At 25.6% G+C, this 15010-nt stretch overlaps 1 protein-coding gene across 1 annotated transcript; it reads left to right on the top strand.

The window, feature by feature from the left end:
* Nucleotides 1–643: 643 nt before the first annotated feature.
* LOC107449528 (tRNA (guanine-N(7)-)-methyltransferase non-catalytic subunit wuho) lies at nucleotides 644–1766 on the top strand (the record flags this gene model as incomplete). Its single annotated transcript, XM_016065085.4, has 1 exon — nucleotides 644–1766. A coding segment is annotated over one exon (1110 nt), but the record flags the coding sequence as incomplete, so codon positions are not given.
* Between the last annotated feature and the right edge of the window lie 13244 nt (nucleotides 1767–15010).

The raw sequence follows: 15010 nt of genomic DNA on the forward strand, positions 1-15010 counted from the left end.
TCTCGTTGTAGGTTGAAGAAACGGAGTCAATAATAATTTTAGAAGCCCTGTGACTGCTTTACTGCAGTTAAGGCGGGAGCATCATATTCCAGGACTGATATAATGATTAGTCAGTGCTTAGTACTTAGATAAGGTAGGGAAATCAATCTTCGTGATGTAAGAGATCCTGATTTTGAAGGTGCTTCTATCTATGTCGTTTGTCAGCTGAAAAAATGTCTATAGAAAAAAATGCCTTGCTTTAATCTCATAACCTTAGCATTTCGAAAACTTCAAAATACTTTTAAAAATGAAATAAAAGGTATTGTGAAAGGTGAATGACTGGAAAATCTACAATGCAGTAAAATAAAATAGAGAAGGGAAACTTTCAACATGGAACTGTTGTTTTCCCTTGATGGCATATTCTTGCGTTGCAATCGCAAATACGCGCTATTCAAAAATACTCTATTTCCAGAAGTTTAGATTAAGCGATATTTCACTTCCTCATTGTTTCTGTTGAAAGTAATTTTTCCGACATTAACTTTTACTTCTATTTGGTAGTGATGTGCCAATCGATTCATTAAAATGAATCGATTCTTTTTAATCGATTCACTTAATTGAGTCGATTTGTGAATCGACTCTTCGATTCTTTTTTTTTTTTTTTTTTTTTTNTGAAAAGCCAACTGTATTAAAATGTCCATCAATTTGTTCCAGCCCCGAAACAACTAATGGAAATAAAAATAATAAGAAGTCTGAAAGTAAACAAATCCACATTTTGTCTGCAGATATTTCGTCATGCGGCAATCTTTTAGTTATTTGTGATAACAATTATCGTGTCAATTTGTGGAAAAATGAAAATATTACTTGGGACATTGTAAACACTCGACATTCTGCTCGTAAATGTCAAAAAGTTATTTTTAGCAATCTACTTTCAGACATCATTCTAGCTGATCGGGGTGGCGATGTATTTAAATTTTCCTCTTCAGAATTGAATAGCGACGGAGAGTTTATTTTAGGACATATAAGTTTTATCACAGATATTTGTATATCCTCAGACGACAAATACTTAGCAACTTGTGACCGCGATGGTAAGATAAGAATATCTAATTATCCTAATTGTTACAATATCCATAGTTATTGTCTTGGGCATGCAATGTTCATTTCTTCGGGGTTTTTTCTGAAACATTATACACTTGTATCTGGATCCGGTGATGGTAGTTTAAGGTTATGGGAATTGGATGGCGTTGAGAAAGAATGTGAAAACTTATGTCAAAATATAACTTTTGATGATGGTGATAACAAATGTGAGACATTTTCGTTTATTGAAGATTCCGTTAGGGATGATTTGTCTAAAGAAAGTTTACAGTGTTCTATTCAATGCTGTAGAATAGATGTGAGAAGAAATTTATTAGTTGTAGTTTTTCATTTTTTAAAAGGAATTGCTTTGTACAAAATTTCTGATTGCAAGTTTCAATTCAAGCAGTTTATGAATTTGTCATATAGAGTCAAGGAAGTTCTATTTTTGGAGAATAATAATTTACTGATTGTATCAAAAGATGTACCAATAACATTTTGCGAATTTAAATTTGATGATGAAACTGATTGTTATATGTTGTGCTCAAAGTCTGAAGTTTCAGAATTTACCAAAGAAGTACAAAAATTTTATAATGGTTTTGAAAATGTTTTGAATTTTGTGGAAGATGAACATATGTTGTTTAAAAAGAATTATGATAATGATGATCAAGATGAACATAAATCTAAAAAGAATAAAATATAACTTTCTTGTTAAATATGTGTTTTCTTTCTTTAATAAATATAATTATCAATCATTTCTTTTAACTGTGATTTTATTAGAAATATTTTTTAGTATTACTGGCAACAGTTATTTGGGATTAACCCATCTACCATTTTTGCCAAACTTAACAACTAGCGCCAAAGTATTTGGCGAGCGTTGGCAGGTCGACGGGATAATCCCATAGTATCCTGGCAACTTTTTGGAAAGTTGATAGCACAATTTATTTTGGTATGAAATTAGAAATTATTATGATTACTAAAACATTGTATGAATCAGATGATTTAAGTACTCATTAGTAAATACTGTAAAATTTCAGTTCTGAAGATACTAGCAAAACTAAAATTTTTGTTTGCCATTTCATGTTCATGAAAAATATGAACTATAATATTTGATCAAAGTAATATTAAGACAAAAATAAGGTTGTCTTTAGGCTGTAGTATTTCAAAAGCAGATATGTTGCAAGTGAAGAGTGTCTTCACTTATTTTATTCTAAAATCGAAATAAAATTTTGTTGTTTGATATTGAAACATTTCCATGATCCACATCAAAAAGGCATAATAATTAAAGTCGAAGCTACATGAAATTTACTCGGTAACCTTAAATATAATTGTTTGCCAATGTCAAGTTGAAATTTCATACTCTGGTTAATAGTTAGAAAACAATATAAATTTAGGATAAAAATTAAATAACAAAGACTTGTTCTAACAAGATTATTCTAAAATTATTATTATTTTGTAATGTTTCCTTACCAAAAATATTATATTCTTCATTTGGTATATAGCCGACAAATTGGCTCTTGACTAATTCTTGAGTTTAAAATTTTTATTAAAAAATCATTATGATGTTATATAGCAGTGATTAGTTTTTAATAATTATATATTTTAACAATTTTAGTTTGAAATATTAATTAATTTAAAATTGTTTTAAATACATTTTATTAGAGCTTTGAGTCATAAATCTAAAAGTAATACCTAAATATAATTTAAATAAAAAGATTTTATTTTACTAGTCGTTTGTATGTTATATGTTAAGGGTCTTTCTCTTAATTTTGTTGCTTTGTTTATATATGGATTTGATTTATTTAATTATTTTTATATCCATAATTTGATTATATATAATTATTTTTGTTAAATATATGCTCAACTGATTCAATAAATTAAAGCTAAAGAATAATTTGCCATTGAAGTTTTTTTATTAGTTAGATTACTTATTTTATTGACAACACTTTAATTAGCTTTATGACGTTCTAAGTGTTATGCAATAATCAAACGAATGAACTTTAAAATAACTTACTACGCATTTGTATTATATATAACTAAAAATCTAGGTTTTAAATCTGATTAAAATTGAAGGAAAATATCAGCTTTTTTAATTCATTGTCATTAGTCTTTATTTTTGTTTACTTTAAATTTCTGTATTTTTATGCTGCAGTTTCGAAATTTAAGTTTGCTTTAGATTTTAAAGAAAAGCTAATTGTCTATATTAAATGAATTTTAATGTTAAAAAAAAAACTTAAGTAGTCCTGATAATGTGAAGAAGAAAAATGAGTTGGGGGAGGAAGCAATGAAGAGACTGTGTCTAATAAGTCAAGATAATAGCAAAAAAATAAAGAGCAAACAAAGACAATTTTGGCCTTTAAGCCTATAAATTGAGATTCTTTGGCTGTTAATTCAATTTTTAACACTTTTGATTTAAATGTCAGAGATACATATTTTTGTATTTGACAAATTTGGTCTTTCATAAAACTGAAATTCTTTATAATTTAAAATGTTTTCTTTAGAATCTCATCTTCCCATTTGGAAAAAAAGGGCATTAAATTAAACGTAATATTTTGATTTATAAAAGAAATTGTTCTGTAGTTTCGAAGGTGTTAAGTTCATAATTGTTATTAATTTTGAAGTCAGTTAAATGGCTCTTAAACTATTTTAAAAAAATAATATTTGTCATTGTAAAAATAAAAAAGATTGCTACAGTCTTAATGATAATAACCATCACTAAAAGTTTAAAACTCACATTAATATGAATTTTTTTTTTTTTTTCATTGCAACCAGCCCATAGTTAAATTTTTGTGGTAATCTTTTTTATTTTTATTCTGAACAAATCATTATTTTGAATGCTCTTGTAAGGAATTAGTTAACTATGTTTACTAACAAATCTGGAATCAGCATTTTACGGAAGGTATTTTATTATACATTTTTAGATTGTTGATAACTATCTTTGTTTTTGCATGATTTATTTTACATAAAAAAGAATTTTTAGTGCCATCCAAATCAATTTAACTGTAATAGAATTAAGATTTAAAAACAGACTGACGTTTTATTTTAAACCACGAATTACATAATTTTATTGCTTAATATTTTTAAGAAAAATCTATAGAAATTCTAAAAATTATCAAGCACTATTTCTCCTAATCTAACAAAGTGTCTCCTTTATTTTCAATCTTTTCTGAAAAGTTTAGTTCTGTACATCAAAAATATCTAAAAATTGCTAATCAAAATTAAACCTAAAATCAAAGATGGTAAGGAAAGTGTTTTTTTTTTTCGCAATTAATTAAAAAAAAGAGATTTGGAATTTACTTATTTTTGCAGAAACTGTAATTGCATAAAACATAATTTACCATTGTTGAAAAAGAACAGTAAATTGCAAAAATAATTAAATTTGGAAAAATTGCATTTAGTTGCATCTTTTTTCAAAAGCTCATAAAATGATGAATGTACTAACACATTCATGTGTTTAAGATTTTTAATTCATTTTTTACTGACAAATAAAAAATGTAACAGATTTAATGAAATAATTATTAGAATAAAATATCCAAATTTTTTAACTAGAGGAATTATTAAATTTGTCATGATTTTAATATAATTTAATCTTATTTTGATGAAAATTCATAAAGAAGGAAAGTCATGGATTTCGGTATCGAACAAAATTTGTCATGATTTTAACTATTTTTTAAAAAGAATCATGGATTTAGCTCACCAAAAAATCTAATTTTTAAAGAGGAATTTATCCCTCCCCCCAAATTTCACAGTGCTCCGAATATCTGAATTTGTAACCAAAACCCCACTCACAGTCATATTTTATTAAAATATAAAATGTTTTTTTCCTGTTCTTTAGAAATTATGTTCTTCCAAAAAATAAAAGAAAGAACATCATTTCTGGAGTGAATTATCTTTTAAACTTCTGTGATTTCAGAATTTTCTTTCTTTCATCAATTTAAAATTCTAGCTGAAGCAAGCCTGTTATTGGCAAATTTTTTTATTTGGAGATGAGAACAGAATAATATAATTCTGCAGTAAAAAAAATTTGCTTTTATATTTTTTTTAGTTGTTTTATTGCTTCCATTCTTTCTTTACTCTGTTTTTTACATTTAAAATCTATAAATATGAAGAGTATAACAGTTCTGGTTATACCTATCATTTCAATTAATGTAATGCTTTTTTAAATTTATTGATGTGATTTTGTCACAGAAAATAGTAACTTCATTAAGTGGTGAAAAATTCTTGGCATTAGTCATAGATTTGAAAATGTAAGATGTAGCAGATACCCTGAATATATTTCTATTTTAAGTTTCTGATTTTCAAAACTTCATTATTCAACTAAATGTTTTAGAAAAATATTTTTCATTTAAAATAAATAAATTAAACTTTAAAAATAAAAAGTTTTATCTAATAATTGTTTACCACATTTCAAAATTTTATATCTTAATTTAATACTCAGCATTTTTTTTTTCCCTAGCTGTTAAGTTTTGAAAAATTCATCGTACTGTTAGGAAAAATGGACTGAAAATGTTAATTTCACCTTTTTCCTTCAAGTAAAATAACTACTAAATCACATAAGGTTTATTTATAAATTTACAGACGGATGATCTTTAATATACATTTTTAGAATCTCTAGCCAAGGAGGAAGTTAAAAAAAAAAAAAAGAGTATGGACTTTGGGGATCTCAAATTAATAAAGCAAAACAAAAACGCTATGGAAGTTCTAATTAATATTGAGAGATGAGACTCAACTGCGAACATCAACTTGTTAAAATAGGCAAAACTGCGAAAAATATTAGAAACATCTCCAAGTTTCATTTGGAAATCAAACTAGTTTTGTTTTTAATCTCAATTTTTTATATTCTCTATAATGATTTATTACATTTAAATTTTCTTGCTCAAATATTAATTTGAAATCTTTTGTGTGTGCTTATTGGATTTCATTTTCAACAAGGATTCTAAAAAATATATATTAAAGGGCATCATTACAGTTTGTCTACGGTAAGAACTCTCCCCGCCACGAAGTCTGAGGGCGTCTGCTGCGATGGAAACAAGAATAGCGCAATTCAGGAAGGGTAGCTTCTCTTCACTCTAGGGTTAACACAATAGATTGAAGAAAAAGATTCCCTTTTCCCCGCCGACCCTTAGCCAAAACCTGTAGTATGTTATGACCCTTACTTAAAATAGTTATACCTTGTTACTATAGTCACCGCCATGGGTCCAGACAAATGGCATCGGGAGTTCTTACTTTAGATAAACTAGAGAACAGCATGTACTCAACAACAAGTGTTCAAACTTCATTTCATAAAAAAGTTCATAATTAAAAAATTTAAAACTAACGATGTTGTCTTATAAAACAAGAATACAAATACACCATTTTCATTATTATTTTATTTTCGTACTGAGAAAAATACTAAACATCAAACTGAAAAACTGGTTTGTGATGTAACAAAGACAAAAATTAAAGAAGATTCAGACATCAACGAATCTTCAAGATTTATTTAATGTCTGTGGTTCTTCTCAACTAGAATTTTTTTTTTGATGTCCCAAAGAACAGTTTGCTTCCTTGTGTAGTTGTGGTCTATTATACACATTAAATAACATGGAAATCATTTGATAAAATAAAAATTAATCTTTTAAGTAATTAATTTTTCTTTAAAAACTGAGAATATTAGTCACAAGAAAAACACCAGGAAAATACAAAATTTCTTAGTCGAAACACTTTTAAATCTATATACATATAACAGGGATGCCAAACTCCAGTTATTTTTCCCATAGTAACAGAGATACATATCTTTAATACCTTTGTAATGTAATATTTTTTTTTTGTAATTGTCTAAAAAAATATCTTATTGAATAGAATAAATATTAAAACTATTTCATATTTAATTATAGAACAAAAAATAAGTTTAATTATATAAATAAAAATGAGTGTTTTCCAATAAAATTGCCAAATATTATGGCGCTATTCACAAGTAGAATGGGAAAAAAGAAATAGGCAATGGAGTTCTCCTTTTTAAAATCTTTCTTTAAGCAGAACAAAACTACGTAAAAATAAGAGAAAAATCTGTAGTAGTTTGGCATTCCTATATACATACATAGTTTAGTATTTAAAGGTTCTCAAAAACAATATTTTTTATAAATTATAAATCTAAAGCAATATAAATCGAAACAAGCGTCAACTGAAAATGTAAAATACCATTGAACAAAGAACAGGGTAAATATGCTGCCAAATTCACAAATGATTCATATTTATTAATTTTTTTTAAAAAATTCCTTCTTAAAAGCATTTGATTTTGTTACTGATTGCCATACTATTACATGCTGTGTAACAAAAATGTAATATATTTTTGCTTTTATGCATTTGTAAATTAAACATATACTGAATGGATTGTTGATAATGAAGTAAATCATTAAAGTAAAATGAAGAAATTCAATGTTAACAACTAATTTATTTCTTTTGAATGTTTTCGGATAAGGATATGATTATTGCATTTATAACCTAAAATGAAATTACATTTTATACCAAAATTGACAATTATTTAATCCTTTATGTTAATAAAAATTATATGTTTTTCAAACACTATGCAACTATTCTAAAATGAAAAGAAATTTCATATTTGTATAGCTTAATTTTGTTTCATAAATTTTTTATCCATATAGTTTTAATGAAACACATCAAATTTTTAGATGTTTTAAAAATACAAAATTTTGTCAACAATCAATCATTATGCCCATTTTATTAATTTAAAACTTCAACTATTAAAAATCAACGAATGTTTTTGATATAGGGGTGCTATTTATATATATTAATATTCATGTTATTAAAGAAGGACAAAACCACATTTACTTATTTTAAGTATGTAAACATAATCATGTAATTAAATCTACTTTATTCTTCAAGAACAGATAAATTATAGGGGGACCTTAATATTTACTCTTTAACAGTTAACCTTGAACTCGAATCAGGATGAGTTCTCTGCATTTCCCAACACAGCAAACAGGTTTTCTTGACGTTATTCATAGAAGGAGTGATGCCGGGTAGGGAAATGTTTATACTAATTTGCCAAGTATTAAGACAGTTAATGCAACTTTGTTGAAAGACTTACAATATATTATATTTTACTGTAAAAAAAACTGAGAAATCACTTGAATGGTCAAAGATATTGTAGGAATAATCACGTTAATAATATTAAGACACGCCATAAATTGAACTCAATTGTAAATATTTAAAAAATGTTGATTTGAATGTTAAAATGAGTAATAAGCCATTTTTTCCCCACTATATATATATGCTAAATAGCATCAGTTCAAGAGTTTCTAATTAATTTAAATTAGCACACAGAATTCAAGGACTTTCTTTGTTCAAAACTATTTGTCCAATTTAAACTTGTTTTAAATTATCAAATTAAAAAGTTATAAATTCCAAAAGTATAATTCAGAATCCAAAAGTATAATTCTGAATTATATTTTTACACATAATTTTCACAACTCAGTAAGCAATCGTGTTTTTTCATGTCAAAAAGTACTTGATACTGCTTCATTGATACTTTCTTATGCACTTTATTGAAAATCCACATTTCAAGGAATATCAATTTTGAAATATTAAAAAATTCCTGTTATCAATCCATTAGTTACCTTCCTTATTTTTATGGATCATTAAAAAATGCAATACCCATATTTTATGTTTTTATTATTACAACTAATTGGGATGAATAAGAATTTTATAAATTGGACAGTAATTAACATATGAATAAAAAACCTCAATCAATCATTTTGATAATTTCGTGAATAAAACAGAAAATAATGAATACCACTTTCAAATCAATCTTTGTAATAAAAAATGTATAAGGCAGGATTTATTAAAACAATATTTATCTATTACTTTAATTTACATAACGTGTAGCCTAAGAAATGTAAATTATTTAAGTGTTTAATAATTGTATAAAATATTTCTTATTTATTTTTAATCGAAAATCAATTGTAAAAATGATTTCTTTGCTATAAAAGAAGTTTAACCCCTCTATATAAGGCTGATAATTTAAAACTCACTTTTAAACTATTAAACTACATCCCATTCAGTAATAATAATAAAAAGTATTATTTAAGTATTAACTTTTACCCAAATCATAAGATAGCTTAAAACAAATTTCCTTTAAAATTTGCTTGAGGTCATTTAATAGCTTGAAATCATTTTAACTTAATGAAGTTATGTCCGAAATTATAAACAGTTTCTTCTAATAAGTGTACTAATAATAAAACAAAAAAGTGTTAGTTTTTTTAAGAAATGTTTTAAATTCGCGAGTTTTAGCAACCATTTCTGAAAGATGTCAAGCTAAATTACACTCTAATGTAGCACCATAACACAAACATTCACATTTGAGCTTTGAGGAATAATCCTGGCAAAATACATTAATTTAGTGAGTGTAATAGCGTGTTAAGTCTAGGTGCATAAAAATTTTAAAGCATAAAGTGACGTGCTTAAATATGAGGACACAAGGTTAATTACTACTTAATATACAATTTTTCTAGCTCAAAATGGAAAACTATTTCTCAATTTTATAAATTTTTTACTTATCAACTTATTTTTTATGCATATTTTAATGTGGGTGTTGGAATGGTAACAATTTATAAAGTAAGTTGCTTTTTCAAAATGTAAGATAGTTATATGTAATTAGAGATAAAAACGAAAGCACTAAATAAAAGGAGAATAATCATAAGAGAAAAGGCATGAATAATTCTATATTTTAATAATTTTCTTTGCCATTTCATTGGAAGAAAAAAAAGAATAATGATAAAAGGAGAGGTATGAATAATTCTGTATTTTAATAATTTTTACTCCTATGTATTTCATCAAAAAAAAAAAAAAAAAAAAGAAGATTGAGAGCAAAAATTATGATAAAAGAAAAGATGTGAGTAATTTTATACTTTTATTGCCATTTCATCTAAAAAAAAAATAATATCAAGAAAAGAAAAAAAATTACAAGGAGGGGTTAATAAAATTCTGTGTTATAATAACTATTAATGGCTTTACAAAAAAATAATAAGTGTTAAAGTTTTGAGATGTTAAACGGCTTAGGGCAAAAAAATTTTACGTACTGGACATAGGAAACATTTGTAAGTAGAATAAAAAAAATATTTCCAGAATTTAAGTGAACCAAATCTGTTTTAAATCATAACCATCACACACAGGTAATGACATAAGAAACCATAAAATTTGTTATTAAAAACCAACTACATTACAAACCTTAAAAGAAATTAATAAAGAATATGTGATGAATTTTATTTGACAATTTTAAGTCTTCATTTTTACAGTTGTTTAAATGTTAGCCTATTTTTGAATATGTTTTTAGGCACATCCTATGTGCATCATGTTCTCTTTTTGAATATTTTCATCTTAATTATAACTTTTAAAAACTCATGCTCAATTTAAAATTGATTTTGATCATCTTCTATTAAAAAAAAGTTACTTGCAAAATTAAAAACGAAAAGCCTTTGTTTAAGAAGAAAAAATTGCTAAATTAATTTGTATTCATAAGTATATTTAAGTAAGAGAAAAAATATAAAGCACATAAATACAATACGAGTAAAAACAGGGATGACGATTTAATAAATTGTTCCTTTCATTAAAAAAAGAAAAATGATAGTAATTTAAGACAGCATCATAAAATCATATTAGAGAAAGATAATACCCATTTGAAATATCAAAGGGAAAAATTATGAATTTAAAATAAATAATAAACAGCCAAGTAAGAGAGAAGGTTTCTGAAAAGTTTTTGTTCCGTTATTATAGCTAAATTAAATTTTATCAATAAGATGCACAGAAATAAGGATAACTGAACCAAAAATATTGAAATCTTGAGTAAGCAAATATTAGTTAATAATATTAATGTATTATTTTATTAATTAATTTTATTACAGTAATAATTTATAAGACAATTTTGCAGAGCTTCCTAATAATAATTGATTAAATGTACAGAAAAAAAGAATAATTGCCTCTTAATATTAAGGCTCCCAACTATCCAGTTTGATGTGACGTAAGAGCAGACCAAATAACAAAAAAGCCATATAGGATAGTTTCACTTCTTATCTAATCATCTGTATTAAAAATACATGCGACACATTTCAGGATAAGTAATGAATAAATAACCCTTTCAGGACCACCTTTTTTAGTACTGTTATGTTAAAAGTTTGTGGACATAAAAAGGAATTCATCAAGATTATTTCCTAGAAGTAAATTGATTTTCAAGACCATTTTTTGGTGGGTTGCAATATTCAAAATTTTATCTACTGTAAAGAATTTGAGATGTACCTCGACTTCTCTGCTTATAAATAGTCGAATTTATAAATTATGTGTTTATAAATACAAATAAAGTCGACGAGAGATTATCAAATGAATAAGCATAATGCGTAAAAGATTATAGCTCCCCAGTGTCAACCTTTCTTCTTGGCTGCACTTACTGTTACCCACATTTATGTAAACCAGTGATTCTCAACCTTTTTTCTGTGGCGGCACACTTTTAACGATTACGAAATTTGACGGCACACAATGAAAACAATTAGTTTAAAAGTTGTTTANCTTTCAGGACCACCTTTTTTAGTACTGTTATGTTAAAAGTTTGTGGACATAAAAAGGAATTCATCAAGATTATTTCCTAAAAGTAAATTGATTTTCAAAACCATTTTTTGGTGGGTTGTAATATTCAAAATTTTATCTATGTACTGTAAAGAATTTGTGATGTACCTCGACTTCTTTGCTTATAAATAGTCGAATTTATAAATTATGTGTTTATAAATACAAATAAAGTCGATGAGAGATTATCAAATAAATAAGCATAATGCGTAAAAGATTATAGCTCCCCAGTGTCAACCTTTCTTCTTGGCTGCACTTACTGTTACCCACATTTATGTAAACAAAGCCCTCGTCATTGGTATTATCTACTTTTTTTCTGAAGTTATCAGCATATCACTGCAAAAATCATTGGTGGGAAATCAACTTCCCGTCTACATTTAAAAATTGATAAGTTTAGTGGGAAGTATACTTCACACGGCCTTATAAAAAGCTAATGAAGTACAAAAATGTTGAAATTTATGACTAAAAAGAGTCAAAATAAACAGGCGACCGCTTAAGCATTTTCTTATTTTTGACATCCCCACCTACCAATATCTACAAACAATATCGCTCATCCTATACTAATTTTTTTTGCCAGTCCAGATAATCAGGAACTGGGTAATTGGGAGCTTACTATATATAGACAAATCCAGATAATCAAGAACTGGGTAATTGGGAGCTTACTATACATAAACAAATCTCAAGTTATGCTGTAATTGTATTTGAAACATAAAAAGCCCTTCAAGAACATCAATTCCAAGGGAACTTTTAAACTTGCATAATTTAGAAAAATCACATATTTAGCCTGCTCTATGAATATCAATTCGGTATTATAAATTAAGATTTAACAAAAATGGGACAAAAATAGGTTTCTGTCAGTTTCAAGTAAGTAAATTTTATAGTAAAAACCATAGTCATTTAACTAGTTAACACTTTTGTTGTCGTAAAATAGAGTATATCTGTGTATGTAGTCAATTTTGATCATAGATCTACTCAATATCGCATATACACATATGTTCATAGAAATATGTTAAAATTCAACAAAGTATATTTTTATCATTTTCATAATAATAACAGTAAGTTACAAGAAAAAGGAAAGAACAAATTTAATAACAAGAGTGGAATATATAGGAAAATTCCAGTTTTGTTGGCAAAATCAGAAATGAAGAACAATAAGAAAAACCCTTCTTTAAATATGCATTTATACAGACATGTGTTCTACTAAGGGCTAAAACATCCTGTAGGACATTAAACATTCTGTCATGAAATCAGCTATTTAAAATTTTAAAAAAAATTATAAAATCATAAAAATCCACAAATAATTATTAAAAAATATTTTCTTCAACATTGATAAAAGTAAATATTTCTCTTAAAGCTTCAGCTTAAATATTGATTAAAAAGAAATGAACAAAACTGCAAAAATAATTGATAAAATTAAAGATACATATATGACAATCAATTTAAAAACATAGTTCTTTTAAAATGTTTTTACTAAAACTCTATGTGACATTTTTTTCAACCAAAAACTATAGTTTAAATCTTATTAACTTTGTGGAATAGCTTTGCAAACGTAAAACAGTTGTTAATAGGTATGATCTACCAACTTTTCAATTAAATTTTTTTTCCAGTTCCTTAAATTATTTTATACTTTAGTGTGCAGAAATAATGTATTTTCAGTGATAAGTAATTTTTTTAATCAAGTTAACTCTGTAATAGATTAGTAAATATAAAATAATTGCTTATAGACTTGTTCTAACAAAATAAATTGTTCTAATTTCCTAAAGTAATATATTTTTATTATTTATATTATATTTCTTAACTTGTTTCATTTTTTAACAAATCTCGCAGTTTTCTGAAAATGATGATCATACTTGCAGCTTTAAATATTACTGAAAACAAAATATGAACTGAAATTAAGGTCAATCAATAAACAACAATATTGACTTTTATTAATTTAAAATGAAATCTAATAATCATTTTCACTCTTCAAATGAATAAAAAAAAATACATCTACAAAAAGAAAATTTAAAAAAAAAAATGAATTAAATAAACAAAAACAATGCAAATAATTGTCAATGCATTTAGAATGTAAAAAAATTTCTATTTATGTAGCCCAAATATATATATATATATATAGAAAAGGGTGCAAATAAATACCTCAAAATCAANTATATATATATATATTAGTCTTATTTCTAAAGGAATTTTTTAATAAATGAAATTACGTTTAAATTTTTTATGTTTATATTTTTATGTTTATACAAATAATTTTTATCTTATTTTAAATCATATATCATAATCATATTTATCTTAAAATAAAGTAAGAGGGATTTGATCCACTATTCAAATGAAGTCCCTTTTACCCATTTACCTCAATGCCTGTTCTTATCAAATCTATAATAACTGTCTTAACAAAAATAATTCAGAGAGATAAGTTGGAAACACAAAGAATTACATGACATGGATGCTTAGTGTCCCACAGTGTAAAGAAATTTAACAAAATGTGCGTCATAAGTTTTCAGAGAAGTAGAAAACAAGCTTTTAACACAATCAATCTAGCAAAATACTTTTAAATAAAAATACCCTCCCAAAAGTACAATAACATGAACTATAAAAGTTTCGTTTTCTACATTTAACCGGAAAAACTTGCAGAGTTTAAATGTTTTCTCTTTTATCACACCAAGGAATGAAACTAAAGCAAAGAAAAGCACTAAAAGCTTATTTTTTTCTTATCTCTATGCAATACATGAATACCTGCTTCAGATCAAACAAATTTAATGCTTACTTGCTTGCAATTTTCTATACTCTACACATTTTATCACACACTAGATACATCTTGGAATATTATCAGATAAACTTTAAAATGAAATTTGTAGTTTGAAATTATACACAATTTTATGTATAATTTATTTAATCAATTATAAAAAAAATTTAAGGAATATATTTAGTTTCAGTCGATTATTTGTATTCATTTACTCAAATTTGAAAAACTTAAACAAAAATACAAATTTAACAGGTTGGAAGAAAAGGTTTTGTAAACACGCTAAAAAGTAAAGAAATAAGTTATGTTATTTTAAAAATCTGATTCCAATTTATTTATTTTTAAGCTTATTAATTTTTAGCTCTTGGTGAAAATGATATATGCAATAACATTAAGAAGGTGTATGTATATTATCTTTCAACAGGTTCTTAAATGTCGCTAAAGGTTAGGCTATTTAAGTTATTCAAAAGAAAAGAAGAAAAAAAAAACATTTAAATCATGTCAACTTTACAGTGAACACCAAATTTCATATTTTGAGTTCTAGGATTGTTAATTTAAAAATAGAAACTACTGTATCTTTTTTAAAACATATAGTTAGGATGATTAGTT

The sequence above is a fragment of the Parasteatoda tepidariorum genome, chromosome 8 (genome assembly GCF_043381705.1).
Source record: "Parasteatoda tepidariorum isolate YZ-2023 chromosome 8, CAS_Ptep_4.0, whole genome shotgun sequence".
NCBI lineage: Eukaryota > Metazoa > Arthropoda > Arachnida > Araneae > Theridiidae > Parasteatoda > Parasteatoda tepidariorum.